This window comes from Carex rostrata, chromosome 14 (genome assembly GCF_964058835.1).
Source record: "Carex rostrata chromosome 14, lpCarRost1.2, whole genome shotgun sequence".
NCBI classification, from domain to species: domain Eukaryota; kingdom Viridiplantae; phylum Streptophyta; class Magnoliopsida; order Poales; family Cyperaceae; genus Carex; species Carex rostrata.
Window position 1 is genome coordinate 2,947,239 of NC_135931.1, and position 16,812 is coordinate 2,964,050.

Genomic DNA, 16,812 nt, shown 5'->3' on the forward strand with positions numbered 1-16,812 from the left:
TCTCTATAGATGCTCTAAATAATAAATTTACATATCCACTACCATCTTAATAATGAAAACGTTAATTACCATTAATAGTTTAGGAAATCAATAGACTAGCACTAGTGGAAAAACTGAAATCAGAATCGGCATATTTGGATCGGCTGTATGAACCAACCGATACTAATACCTATTTGGATCGATTTTATCAATAAAACCGATACTAAAAGCTAATGAAAGCACAGCACATGAACTAATTGGATCGGTTCTTAGCTAAGAACCGATCCTAATACTTGCAAAAAAAAAAAATAAAGTATCAGGATCGGTTGTTTATAAACAACTGATGCTGATACTAATATCAGCATCGGTTGTTTATAAACAACCGATGCTGATACTTTGTTTTTTTTTTCAAAGTTAGTTCTGCAAAAAAAAAAAAAAAAAAAAAAGTATCAGCATCGGTTGTTTATAAACAACTATAAACAACCGATGCTGATACTTTGTTTTTTTTTTTCAAAGTTAGTTCTGCAAAAAAAAAAAAAAAAAGTATCAGCATCGGTTGTTTATAAACAACCGATGCTGATACTTTTTTTTTTTTTTTTTTTTGCAAAACCAAATTTGAAAAAAAAAAGTATCAGCATCAATTGTTTATAAACAACCGATGCTGATACTTTTTTTTTTTTTTTTGCAGAACTAACTTTGAAAAAAAAAATAGTATCAGGATCGGTTGTTTATAAATAACCGATCCTAATGATAACTCCCTATAAAACCTGCTTAGGGTTCTTCTTATTTTCATTTCGCGCCTCTCATTTTCAACTTAGCGTCTCTCTCTGTCTCCGTATCTGCCTCTCAAAATCCTCAGTACTCTTTGTCAGCGAGAAGGCAGGGAGAAGACGCCGCAGAGTCGCCGTTTATGGCGCCTGACGGCGGTGGTCGGTGCAGTGTCAGCGATTCTCTTGGCGACAGCTATCAGTTCTAGAAGCTTCCCGATGCTTTGGATATCGAGCAACAGTTGTAAATGCCCCGTGGGTGAAAGTGTGAAACCTTCTTTTCCAGATTAAGTACGAATTTTGTGAAGTAATGCACGAATTAACAACAATTCATCTAAATTTTTCATGCTTATTTTCTGAAATAGGATGCAAGGAATTATTCTGGTATGGTGGAGGATTGCTGTTGCGATTATGAGACTGTCAATCATATAAATAAGGAAGTCTTGGATGGAGTTCTTCAAGAACTTGTTAAATCTCTATTTTTCAGATATTTCAAGGTGATATACCATACCACTTACATTTGGTAACTTATCAGTTTAGATGTACTGGTACAAATTGGTTTCAGCTTTACTCTCCATTTATAAAGAAAATTGGAGGTTCTGCAAAAAAAAAAAAAAAAAAAAAAATAGTATCAGCATCGGTTGTTTATAAACAACGGATGCTGATGCTTTTTTTTTTTCAAAATTGGTTGTGCAAAAAAAAAAAAAAAAAAAAAAAAGTATCAGCATCGGTTGTTTATAAACAACCGATGCTGATACTATTTTTTTTTTTTTTTTTTTTTTTTTTTTTTTTTTGCAGAACCATCTTTGAAAAAAATATAGTATCAGGATCGGTTGTTTAAACAACCGATGCAGATTATTGTATTATCAGTATCGCCTTCATCAGGATCGGTTGTATTCCGATACTAATATGCGTATATAACCGATCCTGATTCCATATTTTCCACTGGTGTAGATTACCGATATATGCCCTTGTCATTTATTTATGTAACGCTCTCAACGCCTTAATTTTTGGAGGGGATTTATAGATGAAGATCGAGAAGTCTCCAACTAATTAATAAAAGTTAACAACGGAAGGAAATTGTGTTTGCGTATAGTTTTGATTAAAAATAAGTGCGTGTCTCATCTTCATATTGTGTAATTAAAGGTACATGAGGCAGTTGGCACGTTAAGTTGTCTATCTCTATGTTAGTTGAAAGGACCCACAGGAATCATTACCAATGCTTTTGGGAAGCAAATGGAACTAAAAAGGCTTTAATGGGCTGTGGGCTTGACTTATTTAAAAGGCCTTCTATGATGAGTCTTGTCATTGGTGATTCATCTTTGACAGAATTTGAATCTCCTACTCTTAAAAAGTTCTGTTTGACCCTTGGCATAAAAAAAAAGGTTCTGCTTGAAATGTTTTCTTCTTTTTTAGTTAGAAATTATGCTTGATGGTGACAGGATGAGATTCTACCTGTCTAGTAATCCACTGCATTTCCTGATTTCCTGCTTTGTTGATGTGATCCGTGAGCATTTGATTTTGCAATCCTTTAGGGCGTGTTCGGATTTTACTGTTTACGTGAAAAAAAAAATTCACTCAGACTGAATTTTTTTTCTCATGTAAACAGTAAAATTTAGTTCAAAAATTTTGCAATTCCAATCTCATTCCTATTCCTATTCCCGTCCGTCTACCGAACACGCCCTTAATATTTAATTATTGGAAGTCGAGTTCGTAATTAATTGTAAAAATTAATGTGATAGACGTTAAGAATTGTAAGAATATGTTAGAAATAAAGACTTACAAATTATATACATATAGTTTGACTAGCTTGTAAGAATTGAGGTAAATGCATTTACTATTTTTTTTTTTAAAAAAAGGCATAAGTCCGTTTCATTACCGTGAAACACGAAAGTTCTTACAAAACCATTTACTAATTTCAAGAAAGTAAAGAAATTAAGGTTCGGAGCTCAATGAGATGAATTTGGTGATGACTAGGAATGACAAGGGCATGCATAATATGCTTACTATCAAACTATTATGGAATATTAATTTGTTCATAAACCTATTGCATCCGAAATCAAGTATCTAGCTAATTTCTTGATATTCTCTTCGACAATATATCTCTAACGAATTTTTGCCATACTATTTAAAAAATAAAAAGTATATATCTCAAAGTTTGATAAAAGTAAGACGCTGTCACACTGATATGAAAACGAGTTTTTAGAGTACTTAATAATTTTCATATAGCGGGTCATTAGAGGCAGATTTAGGTTTAATGAATGGGGTCAATTGACTCCTATTTTTTCAAATTATTTTTGTATTTATATATGATTTTCTGCATAATTTATAGTAAAATGTCACAAATAGATACAATTAATGACCCCCATTCTTAGCATGAAAATTATATATGATTAACATCCATAGTTTGAAAGTCTGGATCTATCCCTGAAGCGGGTTGTTGATGAATTTGTGAGGAGCAAATGGAAGAATGTTTTCAAGTAGCATGCAAAATTAAAGGGAATTAGGGAGTTACTCTATAAAAAATTCAATGATTATTTTCTCTCTTTGTTCTTTCACTTCATGTCTCTTGTTGCATATCTAGAGGGGTCGTGGATCAGAGGAGATGAGCTGTTTTAATTCCGTCCCCAACCTTCAATTATTTTTGCTCATTCAAATGAAAACGAAGGTATCGTGTGTGTGTGTGTGTGTGTATATATATATATATATATATATATATATATTTATTTATTATTTTATTTCAAATAATTAAGTTATTATTATGGAAAGTCAATGCCACTTAAAACATAAAATTTCACAGAAATATGAACGTCATATTCCTTTTTAACATGAGTTAATGCTGCCCGTTGACATTGAACAAAATGCTACGCATTTATTGATTGCATAGCTTTCTTTTTAATGTTTTTTTTTCCATCAACATGCATCCATGTATTATTTTCTTTACTTTTTTTTTTTCATTTGACTTTTGGAGGATTATATTATATTAATTAAATGTTTCCCTTTTGCTATAAATTTCATTCAATTGTAGCGGGCTTGTACTGGTATATATCTATTATTTTTCATCCAATTAATGGCGCCTCCATCAAATCAACCAAACTGAGATATCAGATATGGAGCCTTGATGATAATTAAACGAAGATAGCAAGCGAAAGCAAGAAAGGTTTGACCTTTTACCTCATCTCCTTAAATGTTTCTAAATTTGAGGAGAGACACTAAATGCTTTAATGGAGTGAGCTATATATATATAGAGAGAGAGAGTGTGGCTAATATCAAAACGTTTGCACCACGCCTCCCGTGCAACCAAGTCATTTTCCGATTTTTAAAGTCCAAATGATAAATCTAAACCGTTAGATGTGTTCTCCATATTAAAATGTGCTTGGAGACCAAATTTTACATTTTTTGGTCTCCAAGCACATTTTAATATGGAGAACACATCTAACAGTTTAGATTTATCATTTGAACTTTAAACATCGGAAAATGACTTGGTTGCACGGGAGGCGTGGTGCAAACGTTTTGATATTAGCCATTCTCTCTCTCTCTCTCTCTCTCTCTCTCTATATATATATATATATATTTATTTAGCCTATATATGAATGCTCTCAAGGTTGGGGTACAAACAGATCGGATACGGATCGGATAGTGGTAAAACCATATCCGTATCCACTTTTATTTTTTGGATACAAATACGGATCACATATTAGATAGATATGTATGGATATGGATCGGATATCGGATAGCCGTAAATATATACATTAATATCTTTGTAACATATAATAAACTATATGGTATATATCTACTATTCAGATACAAATAATTAAAATTCAAAATCATATATGTATCCGCACGGATATTCGAATATCGGATATCGGATATCCGTATCTAATTTTCGAATATGAATACGAATATGGACGGATAATATCCGATCCGTTTGCACCCCTATCTCAAAGACAAGGAAGTCGTCTTGTCATAAATCATGACGGTGTTAGTTTTCCCTATCATACGAATCTCAATTAAGACACCGTGTTAGTTGATCTTTGTCTTTTTAATAACGGTTTGGATTGGATGCTTGAATTTTAAAAGTATTGCGTTAAGTTTTAAATTAATAAATTTTGGAGTCCATTTGTACAAATTAAGATTATGGACTGGAAACTTTAAAAAATGAATGTTCCAAAACAAATTTCTCAATCTGTCTTCTGTACATCCTTCAAATATACCATGATAAATGTTTTGGTCAATATATTATTTTCCATTCATTATTTTTTTAGGTTCGCCTCATAAAAACTTTTATGGGCTCAAAAGTTTTTGAACGGTTAAGGGACTAATTAGGCTTAAATGGGCTAAGGCTAAAAAGCCCATAAGGCTTAATCACCGGGCCCGGACAACTTCAACAGTAACTAGTAATAGTTTTCTTCAAATATTTCACTAATAACATAATCTATCTGATTTTTTACCAGTAGTCAGTGTCAAGTGAGTGCATGTCCTCTGAGATACCGCACTTGGTAGAATGAGCTCTCATGGTCAAAATTATTTCGGGATCTAATTGAAGTATAAGAGGTCCGCTTTAAGATTTGTGCCAAGTTAAAAGAACGGTGCAAATCACATTATAAATGGTAGGGTACCGCACTGATATTTAATTCGCGTCATGCTATACCTTCTCCAGAAAAGAAGGCTCCTTGTAAAATTATCTCTCAGAAGATAATCTGCTACGTGGGTGATCCATTATCATGTCTCCTTAATTGTTTTGAGAATGTCATAAAAAAATAGTAACGAAAAATATCGTGAAGAGAGCTAAATTTATGACTAGTTTAGAGGAATTCGTATCCTCTGCATTAACTCAAAAAATAATCTTTTGAGTTAATGCATCTGTAGTTCTGTACCGTTTGATCTACATTAATATTAAAGAGTCCCCTGAATTATAAGCTATGGTTAGATTGACTCCGTTTAAAAGCAAACGACTGAGATGTGTTACTCAAAAAATGTTCTTTTGAGTTAATGCAGCCGATGCGGATCCAGTTTAGAGAGGCAACATTACGTAATGCACAGGGAAAATAATTAAGTGAAAGTGGGAAGTTGACATTTTACAGAAAAAAAAAAAAAAATTCCAAGTCACCCTTCTTTTATGCATAGTGAATTTTGGAATGAACACAGAGACTGCTGCCCCCAGTGACATCATTTTTTCCAAATTGTCAACAAGTGTACTTGCCCATTGCATTTCTTTATTCGCTCAATAAATTATATAGTAAACCTCCACTGGTGAATGTTAGGTCAGAAGTAAATACAAATCATAGCTGCAATTGTTGACTTACTTTTTTTATTATTTTTTTCTCTGTCAATTGATTGGTATCAGCAAGGCCATTATTAATTATCTTAGCTCTTTGGCAAGCGAGAAAGGGAAAGAGACTGGAAAGATATCAGAAAATGGCTATGAGGAAAAATCAATCTAGAATCTTCTCTTCATGTTCTCTGCTTATGAGTCTTCTCTTTGCCTACTCAGCTCTAGTACAGCTAAATGATCCTGGTAAAACACCTCATGCAAAGGCCAATCTCTTTCATTTCCCAATTTAATTTCTTTTAGTTTTTTTTTTTTCTTAAAACAGTGACAGTACCACATGTTGTTGAAGTTTCAATTTTAAAAAAATTTAACACCCATCTCACTATTATTTCTTTAGAACTAGGTTTCTGATCCTCCTATATGTTATTATGTTATGCAGATTGGTATTTTTGGTTGCCACTATACAGCTCAGCATTTCTGGTAAATCTGTTGAAGGGGATAACATCTAAGAAAAGGACACTAAACCTAGTAGCTCAACTGACCCTAGTAGGAGGGAATTTATTATTTGTGAAAGTTGTAATTGAGGCATTGATATCAGACGGGTTATCGGCATTTTGGTTGATGGATATGAGAGAGAGGGTTGTGAGAGAAAAGATTGGAAGTGGCCTTGTTGTACTTTCTATGCTTCTTCACCTCAAGGCCTCTACTACTACTTCAACAGATCAGACCAAATTTGCTAAGCGAAATAAAAAATCAACATTTTCACAAGTTGGTGAGGTTCCTATCAAGCTATTTTTCTTAAAATGCTTAATTAATAAATTAACCAACTAATTGTATTTGTTGTCCCTGCTGCTACTTTCTGGTATTGTTAACCAATCTTATGCTGTGGTAGGAAAGCTGATTGGTACTGAAACTTGTACAAAATGCATGTTCAGTCCAACCAGAACCGATTGGTAGTTCTGTACATGTACAAGTAAACCTGAGTTGATTGGAATTATTTTTGTAACTTAAATTCTCTAGGGTTTAATCATATGTAATATTTTCCTAAATTACCCCTTGCATCCAGTGTCACAGTGTCAGGAAACAAAATTCTGTAATTTTCATATGACACAGTGTACTTATTTCCATGCAGGAATGGCGCTTCTAGCAGTGCTGAGCTATGGACTGTGCATATACGTGTTTGGATTTATAAATAAAGAAGAAATGAAGTTCTCATAAAATTTAACATAAATTAGTTTTAGACGTTATTTCTATGTTCCCTTTTGATGTATTTTTCTCAACGAGAAAAGTTAATATTGAAAAATGCAAAATGAAATCAGATTGTTGCAGAAAAATTAAATTTAGATTCGTTTTCTTAAACTTGCTCAGCATCACATGTAATCAGAATTAAGTTGCAAATTTGTAATAAATTATAGTATTAATATAGTAATTTAGCTAAGCTTTTATTTTATCTCCTTTTGCAATATTTTCATTTTTTAAGCTTTTTTTTATTGATTAAACAATCATTAAAAAAAAATTAATTAAATTAAGGAACGAAAACTACTGTAGTCTGTAGGTGAAGAATTGAAGATGCAACTTCACAAAAAACAAAACAGGCCGGGTCGGGCCGGGCCCAAAATAAAACCCTGTCCATGAGCCCATAACAGGTATATGAAGAGCAACAGAAAAGATAGATCAGTGGGCCACGCTATCTGAAGATGAGAATGAGGAGGTGCCACGTAGGACGCTCAGAGTCCGAGGCTCAGTGACGTTAAACAGCAAACACTCAAAACTGATTTCGTTCGGAGGAATTAGCGAAGAATGGAGCTGATGGTGTTGCGTTCGCGCCCCGCTACGATTGGGTTACCGAGGCCTAATCTGCGCAGATTGCTATCTACTCCTCCGTATACCGATTGTCTCTCCTTCCCGACCAAGACTGCTTCCTCTCTAGTCGACACCAACCGCCGCTTTTTCCAGTGCTCCGCCATGCCTTCATGTGAGCTTATTCAAGTATATTGATTGTGATTCGACAATTGAATATATACTAGGCTATTCTCAAATTCGAGTATTGAATTGCTTTTTATTATGTTGCTTGAGAGTTGAATTTTTTTTTTTAATTTTCCTTAGCTTAATGTGGTTTTGACAATTGCTTACTAATATGCTGCAGCAGGCTATAATGCAATTATGCAAATTACATTTAAAAGAAAAAAACTACAATGGCATATTTGTTTTAAGACAAGGGTTCCAAACTTCCAATACCTCATGCCTTTCGTACCTCATCATACCTCATATTTTATATCTTCGTTTTCAAAGTACAAATTGTCAATCCGAACCACTCAATATGATATTCATGCTAAAATATACTTGTGGATGAAATTTTATAATTTTTGAAATTTCTTTACTATTTATTAAGATAGATACAAAATCATTGTTCCTGGACGGTTCAAAAACAGTGATTTTGGATCTATCTAAAAACATAGTAAAAAATGTTCCAAAAATTATAAAATTTGGTTTCCAAACATATTTTAAAATGAATATCACGTTGAGCTGTTCAAATCAATAGTTTGAACTTTAAAAATAAAAATATAAAATATGAGGCATAATGAGCTATGAAAACATGAGGTATTGGAGCCCTCCTCTTGTTGTAATTAAGGTAATTAGCTCAGTATAATTCTGACCATAGGCTTACAACTTGCGTAAGTTCTGCTCCAGTTGAAATATGTCAGTATCAGTTCAACTCCAATTCCTTTCTAAACTATTATTTGATTACTATAGCATCAATGAAAGCATCAGCAACTGGATCAGTTGCCAGTGCATCTGGGATTAGCAAACAAGAAGGGGCTTCAAAGGAGAAAGATGTTGTCTTTGTTGCGGGGTCCACTGGAAAAGTAGGCTCACGCCTAGTAAGGTCAATACATCTTTTATATATTTGTTTGTCTTTCAATTTGTTTGATCTATGATATCTTAATAGTTCTCAACTAAATTATTATAAATTATTTTTAACAGAGAGCTTCTTAAGCTTGGATTTCGGGTCCGTGCCGGCGTAAGGAGTTCGCAGAGAGCTGGACCTCTACTACAAGTACGATCTTTCGAACTAATTTGAGTTTCTATTTTTGAAGTCATACTTGCATTTTCTTTAATTATTAGGCGGATGCATCCTTTTAATTATCCCATGACAAGTTTTATGCTTTTGCAGAGTGTTAAGCAAATGAAGCCAGTTGACTCGACCCAAGCTCCGCGTAAGATACAAGTACTTTTTGCTAATCTTATCCAATTTGTAGTAGGGATTGCAGCTTTCCTCTTCTGTGTTGAATGTTAAATGCACTTGTCTGCTGAACCAATAACATCTTACTTGGTAACAAATCTAATGGATTGCTGGAGCTTTGTATTTGCAATGACAGAAGTGTGTTGTTTGTTCTAGACCAGCAGAGGAGAGACTAGAGATTGTGGAGTGTGACCTTGAAAACCAGAGTACCATAAAAGCTGCCATTGCCAATGCCTCTATTGTTACATGTTGCATTGGAGCTAGTGAAAAAGAGGTGTTTGATATAACTGGGCCATACCGAATTGACTATAAGGCCACCTCTAACCTTATACAAGAAGGTAAAAATTCTACTTTCTCATTTTTTTTTTGAAAGCCGGATAGTAGCTATCAGGATTCTACTTGCTCATTAAATATTAGTTTCAGTCTACATTATTTCTCACACGGCCCTTACTCTTTCCTTTCAACAGAAGTAAAACAATCTCAGTCAGTAATTTTTTTTCTGCTTTTCTTGTTCTTGCAAGAAACATTTACTATTGATCCTTGGCAATAGGAATAAAATTAAGCAGCACAGTTGTTACAAAAAGAATTCCCATTTTGAATTGAAATAGAAATCTTTCTAAAAATAGGTGCTTATTTTGCGAGAAACATTTTGTTCTTATTTCATTAAAAAGTAGTATTTTTTGTTTGCCAGCTACAAATTTAAAAGTAGATCACTTCATTCTGCTGACATCTTTGGGAACAGGCAAAATCGGGTTTCCTGCTGCCCTTCTGAAGTGAGTTATTTTTCGAAGGGTCACACTAAAAATTGATGTTTCATTTTGAATTAGCAGTAATCTTTTGAATGGGCCTAACTTAAGCTACTTTTGATTCTTTTCTTTTTTAATCGGGCTTAAAGCTTGTTTTGGGGAGTGTTGTGTTGGAAACAAAAAGCAGAAGAAGAACTCATTTCCAGTGGCCTTCCTTACACAGTAAGCAATCGAGCTTGTTAATTACTTCAAATTATTATTTTGAACATCTACCACAGTATATCATTGCATGAATTTTTTTTTTTTTTTTTTTTTTTTTTGTTGCTAAAATGGTCTAGTTTCATCAGTCAAGATTTTGGCAACTATGAAAACCCATAATTTACTTTTGCTTACTTGTAGTTGTTGATTCTTCTTTCTAATCTGATAGCAGTGTATTTAACAAGGCTATGATGGTAATATTTTGAGAAATTCTGAAAATTAATCAGATAGTGAGGCCAGGAGGGATGGAGAGGCCAACAGATTCTTTCAAGGAAACCCACAATCTTATCCTTGCTAAAGAAGACACCTACTTTGGTGGACTTGTCTCTAACCTTCAGGTCAATATATATAATATTATATACATAGCATTCAAGTATACAATTATATACTCTCATCTGATTTACTCATATCTTTATGCTCATAAAGCAATAGAAACAAGTATTCTGATTGCAGAGCCAAGTTAATTTTGAAAAGTACCCTTTGGCAATCGCTGCCAAATTCTAAAAAAAAACTGTTAATTTTGAAGAGTAAAAAAGATTTGAAAATTGATCAGGTAGCAGAACTCATGGCATGCATGGCAAAAAACAGTAAGTTATCATATTGCAAAGTGGTGGAAGTAATTGCTGAGACGACTGCCCCTTTGCTTCCCATGGAACAGCTTCTCTCTACTATTCCTAATCAACGGGTTTGCTAATTTCCATCCTTCCATTTTCAATTTTGTTTCACTTATTTTTTGTACAACCGAGGTTAAACAAAATGGTCTGCACTGGTACAAGGCAGATTGTATCATGCACATCTTTACAAAGCAGATTGTATCATGCCCAAACTAATCATCAAAGTATGTTATCTTTTGGTTGATTCCTGTTCAATTTCATTTAATTTGCTTCATTATTATTTGCTATAGCCATTGCCATTTGATCCTGAGCCTGAACCCAAACCTGGACCTGAGTCTGAGCCTGAACCAGAACCTAAACCTGAGCCTGACCCAGTTCAGGTGTCCAAGCCAGTGCCACAGTCTCCTTATACATCGTAAGTTCCTTTTCCTTGTGTATGTTAGTACTTTTCTTTGACATGTAAATGTAGTTAACTAAATAGAAAAAGAAGTTACATTTATAGAACAATTATTTTGCAGATATGAGGATTTAAAGCCACCTTCCTCTCCTATGCCTTCACAACCAATGGCTGAAACTAAGTCCACCGATTTATCCAGTTTAGATACAAAAGAACCTACTCAAATTTCTGTGCCTGAACCTGACTCAGCTCAGGTGTCCAAACCAAGTCCACAATCTCCTTATACATCGTAAGTTTCTCTTCCTGGTGTATTTGACTACTTTTCCTTTGCATGAAAATGTAGTTAACTGAATAGAAAAAGAAATTATATTGGCAGAGTAATTCTTTTCAGATACGAGGATTTAAAGCCACCTTCGTCTCCTACACCTCCGCAACCAAAGTCCACTTCATCCAGTGTAGCTACTCAAGCTTCTGATGGAGTGCCACTCTCTCCTTTCCCATCGTAAGCAATTTAATTAGGCCTCTTCTCTCTGTTTCTCAGGAATATAATAACATTATTATTACCATTACCATACTTTTAGTGAAATTGAAAGTTCTTCATGCATGAACAGATATGAGGATCTGAAACCTCCAAGCTCACCATCTCCAAGTGTTCCTGATAATGGAACACCAATATCCATTTCAGCATCCAAAAGTGAAAATTCAGGTCACAGTGCAGCTGAGATAGAACCGGATCAGATACCAGAAAAGCCATATCCCCTTTCACCATACACAATGTAAGAAATATGTATTATAAGTTGATTATATGGTTATGATATCTGTTCTGGCGAACTATTTTGATTTACCATTTATTTTTGGTGGAGAGCAGGTATGAAGACTTGAAGCCTCCAACTTCACCTGTGCCCTCTGTGCCCAAATAACTTAAACTATCTGGAGGAAGACAAATTTTATATGTCGAGTAATATTAAAAAAAAAAAAAAAATTCTGCAATTTAAATTTTTGTTTCACATCCAATTTGTTTTTATATAATTGGGTATTCAGTCTGCAAGGTTAAAGCAATATGTAAAAATATAAAACATCCACAAATGTCTGAGTTACTTTCTCAACTTAATGTATACAAGTAAAAAAGGCTGTTTTTTCCTTATCACAATGAGCAATTTCAAGCTGTAAATTGTGTGCACAAATTCCATTGGGGTGTATGTTTATTATTATTTTTATATAATCACTTTTTAACAAATTTAAAATTTAGTGTACAGGACTATTTTTACAAAAATTCAGTTAGTTGTCTAGTCCTGATGAAGTGTTTCCCCGTGTCAGTGAAAAATTGTGTTTCAATAATTTATCATTTAGTGATTATTTATTATTTTTTATATGTATATACTCCCTTCTGTTTTGTTATATTTATATTTTGTATTGAAACAACATTACTTTTTGCTGTACAGTCCAACATTTGATACCTGGGGCTGAAGCCCTATTAACAAGAGTTCCATTTTTTTTAGGTGGCGGATTTGGTACCAGAAAAGAAAAAAATTCGATAACTAGAACTTCCAATGACTCGGTTACAGACCTTTTACCTATGTATTTCAGGTTAAGGGTGAAAACGGAGTGCATGGCACTGAAAACAGTTTCAAATTAGTGTTTGGATGCAATGTTGAAACTGAACAAAAGCATAAATGATACGCATAAATATAAAAAATTATAATAGACAAGTCTTGGTTAAGACGAATAAAAGAACCTATAAATGCAGTTTTCATACCGCATAGTGGTATTAAGATATCCTCAAAGAGAAAAAATAATTGAGCATGTATAGTGACTTGCACATTTTCAGTTGTCAAATATTTTTTTCATCAATACAGATATGTGCTTGTGAATGTCCCTTCCATAAGCAATTATATATTTCCGGGGTCGTGTGGAAGACAGCAGCTTCTACAATTAAAATATTAAATCAAAATAAAATTCTGCGGTAGTAGAAAGCTCCCTTATTTAACAAAACAATTATGAAATACTAACAGACCAGCAGTTGTTTACATGCATTGATCACTACATTTTTTTTTACCACCATCCATCAGTTGTTTGCAAATTAGGTTTTGTTACTTTTGTAAAAAGGCGTAGATTTGCAGCTACGGTGTAGCAACCATGGTAATTAGGGGGCAGATTAGATATGATAAAGGATACATTCGAATTCAACAGTGGATAGCTACAAAGGAAAAACGAGATATGATAACTAATTTCATATTTTGCGTTTCATTCAAATTTTTTTTTCATATTTTGCGAATATCTCTTTTCTTTACATGTATCACAATTCATAAATTCAAGAATATAAAAAAATATTTTACCTCAACAATTTAATGAGGAAATGAAAAACGAGCTTTCTGGAAATCATCTTTTTGTCTAATTCATCCTGGTTAATAATAAATTTAATAGCATAATTCATCAATAATCATAATTTGAATGTGGTACATTCATGCAGTTCCTGACAACCAACACTTAACTGTATGCCGATATTGCGATATTGGTTGAACTTTCAATTTAGTTCCGTTTTAATATGAAAACGGAACACAGATTGATGCCAGATCAAGTCAAAATCCATCTGTAATTTTGATGAAATGTGAAAGAATGATTCTCTGTTCCAAGATTAACTATGGTACAAATTGGATCTTTAAAAAATTAAGCACCCAAGTTGAAATGATCAAGTACCGTGAAAACCTATTTGCTTATGATTTTAGTAGTTATTATTCCATGTGTATAAACATCTTTCGCCATGTTTCCATCATTACATGTGTGTTCAATCTCTATGGTGACTGAAAAATCAATTATACTGTGATTGTTATATCTAGTGTTGTCATATACCAGAATTGTTATATCTAGTGTTGTCATATACCAGAATTGTTATATCTAGTGTTGTCATATACTATTGTTATATCTAGTGTTGTCATATACTGTGATTTGTTATATCAGGATGCTTATCTTTCTTTCATGTTGTTATTTATCGTACTATTTTGCTTTTATCTTTCATCATTTTTCGTTACAGTAAATCTAAACGTAACGATTTGTAAAACAAACAATAAAACAACAAATAAATCACAAATAAATCAAAACAAACAATAATAGTGCGCCTAAATAAGTGTCTACATGTTAATACAACAAACGAGATTTAAAATCACAGTCTAAACTTGACTAGTGGATAAAAATACATTGCTTGCCTCTTTCTCAACCTAAAAATTTAATAACAAAAATGTATTGTTACTCCTCTTTGTCAACCTGAAAATTTAATAACAAAAATGTATGAGTTAACTACCTCGTGCATCTCGAGCAGCTCTGTTTTGTTGTTCTTGTGTATCCCGGCGAGTCTGATGTCCTCTCCTTCTATTATGAAGTAAATCAAGCCACATCGGAATCCTATTAACTCGTCTTCGACCCAAGGTAATATTTTTGTCATTTGGAACAAGGATTGGGCCTTCATTTTTCGGCCAATCAGACTGATTGTCATACACATGCCATTCACCCAGCCATGTGTTGATAAGTGTCTGTATGTGGTAGTAGTAATGTACAAACCTTCCAGGGTCAATGCCTCGGAGACGGCACACTGCCAGAACATGAGAACACGGTATTCTGTTTAATTGCGGCTTCTGGCATGTGCATGTAACCGTGTTCTCATCCATGATTACCACCGTGTATTTATAATTCGCTTTGGTAAACCGGCCAGAAGCGTCTTTAATGTATGCATTAACTTTCTTTTGTGTGGATGTTATCTCAAACTCGTTCCAGTTGCCAAATCTACCGAGCGTCGTCATAGATTGTGACCTCCCGCACCGTTTGTTAATCAACTACGAAAAATAGAACAATTTAATAAAAATTCCAAAAATAAAATAATTTAATGAAAATAAAATACCTCGTGCACACGGCATGAGAACTGTTGACCCTGGCTTGCTTCAAATTGCGCTTTTGCCCTCCTTTGAGCAAACCATTGCTGACATTTGTAAAACGTGTCCTCAATTATTGCTGCTACCGGCAACCTACGAGAAGATCTATAAACATTATTGAGCGACTTGGACCCGTTCGTCGTCATAATTCCCCAACGAAAACCCCCATCCAACGCCTGGAATATCTTCCATGGTTTAGGACATTCGTTCTCATCTTGATCTAGATACTTACCCACATCGTCCAACCAATTCAGAGCCCGATCACATACATCTCCTCATCTTTCTCTTCGCCACACATATCCTGAAGTACTTGATTGCTTCTTCATTGCAATGATTCTTTTTCATATTTTCTACTATGTGAGTAGCACAAAGACGGTTAACGCACTCATCCTCATCTTCCTCATTCCATCCCAGATCATTTTGTCGAAACACCTTTTTTATGCCCTTACCCCTATCAGTGATGACACACACAAACCTGGAGCGAATTACATTGCGCCTCAACCATTGCATGAACCATGCACAATCTTCAAAATTCTCTGTATCTACCAATGAAAAAGCCAACGGGAGGAGCTGATTTTCTGCATCGTACCCGGTTGCAATCAACATTTTACCTTTGTACTGGCCTGCTAAGAAACAAGCATCAACAGTGATGACAGGTCTCAGGTGTTGGAAAACCTCTATGCATGGTCCAAATGCCCAAGCCGCCCTATTAAAGTACCTGTAAGGTCCAGGCTCACCAGTTGGATATGAGGTAACATCAAACAATGTACCTGGATTGTTTCGCTTAATTCCCTCCAATAAGGGGACTATAAGCGCATATGACCCCTCCCAACTACCAAATTGGCGGGCAATTGCCAACTCCCTTCCACGCCACAATTTATTGTACGCTGGTACCTGACCGTTGTACGTTTGTGCACAAGCTATTCTGACAGAAGTGATACTTAAATCTACGTCATTTCTCATGTGCGCCGAGATGCAATCGGCAACCATAGCAGCGGTTAACTGTGCATGATCTATTCTTGTGGCATCCGCATGACAAACATGTTTTGTTGGGCACCTGGATACTTTACATTGTGTACCAAAACCAGTGACCCTTGCATTAATGTACCAACCACATCTGGGGTCCTTGCACTTGAACCTAATCCGTTGTTTGTCACTGTGCGTATTCTTAATCTCTTTATTACAAAGAATGTGAAACTTGTAAATTGCAGCTTTCATTTCCTTCTTTGAATCATAGGTTTGTCCCTTTGACAATTCATTCTCAAACTCTGCATGTCTACCAAATAACCCCACATTTTCTTCCTGAAAACCTAACAGGTCATTGAAAGTTGCAATCGGGTGCTCAACCCCGCGACCCATTATCCGAAACCCTTTATCAACCTTGAATTTTTTTGGCTGCCCGAGCACAGGCCTCGTATCTGTTGTGTCACTATGATCGCTCGTGCAATCAAGATCAACATCCCCCCAATTTTCCTCTGCCTCTTGTATTTTCGGATCCACCGTCTCCTCAGTTTCCTCCGGATCACAAGGCTGGGCTCGGGATCGATGGGAGTGTCGACTATTAGACGGTCGGTCCCTCTGAACTGGGGCTTGACTACTCTCAGGCATGTCA

General features: G+C 34.6%; 2 protein-coding genes across 7 annotated transcripts; both read left to right on the forward strand.

Annotated features, from left to right (window-relative positions):
* Nucleotides 1-6,090: 6,090 nt before the first annotated feature.
* LOC144565406 (transmembrane family 220 helix protein) lies at nucleotides 6,091-7,454 on the forward strand. Its single transcript, XM_078315152.1, has 3 exons — nucleotides 6,091-6,264; nucleotides 6,458-6,790; nucleotides 7,151-7,454. Exons 1-3 carry the CDS (start codon nucleotides 6,165-6,167, stop codon nucleotides 7,234-7,236), a joined length of 519 nt encoding a protein of 172 aa, XP_078171278.1. The 5' UTR covers nucleotides 6,091-6,164; the 3' UTR covers nucleotides 7,237-7,454.
* Nucleotides 7,455-7,700: 246 nt separating this feature from the next.
* LOC144565154 (protein TIC 62, chloroplastic-like) lies at nucleotides 7,701-12,421 on the forward strand. Of its 6 annotated transcripts, none has more exons than XM_078314824.1 (14): nucleotides 7,701-7,993; nucleotides 8,773-8,905; nucleotides 9,004-9,076; nucleotides 9,194-9,236; nucleotides 9,424-9,600; nucleotides 9,954-10,035; nucleotides 10,158-10,230; nucleotides 10,494-10,604; nucleotides 10,820-10,951; nucleotides 11,171-11,295; nucleotides 11,399-11,566; nucleotides 11,669-11,779; nucleotides 11,889-12,053; nucleotides 12,146-12,421. In XM_078314824.1, exons 1-14 carry the CDS (start codon nucleotides 7,819-7,821, stop codon nucleotides 12,195-12,197), a joined length of 1,620 nt encoding a protein of 539 aa, XP_078170950.1. In that variant the 5' UTR covers nucleotides 7,701-7,818; the 3' UTR covers nucleotides 12,198-12,421. The 6 variants fall into 6 exon arrangements, with proteins under 6 accessions (XP_078170950.1, XP_078170948.1, XP_078170949.1 ...); XM_078314822.1 differs by having other exon boundaries at nucleotides 7,721-7,993; nucleotides 11,654-11,779; XM_078314823.1 differs by having other exon boundaries at nucleotides 7,721-7,993; nucleotides 9,427-9,600; nucleotides 11,654-11,779.
* Nucleotides 12,422-16,812: the final 4,391 nt, after the last annotated feature.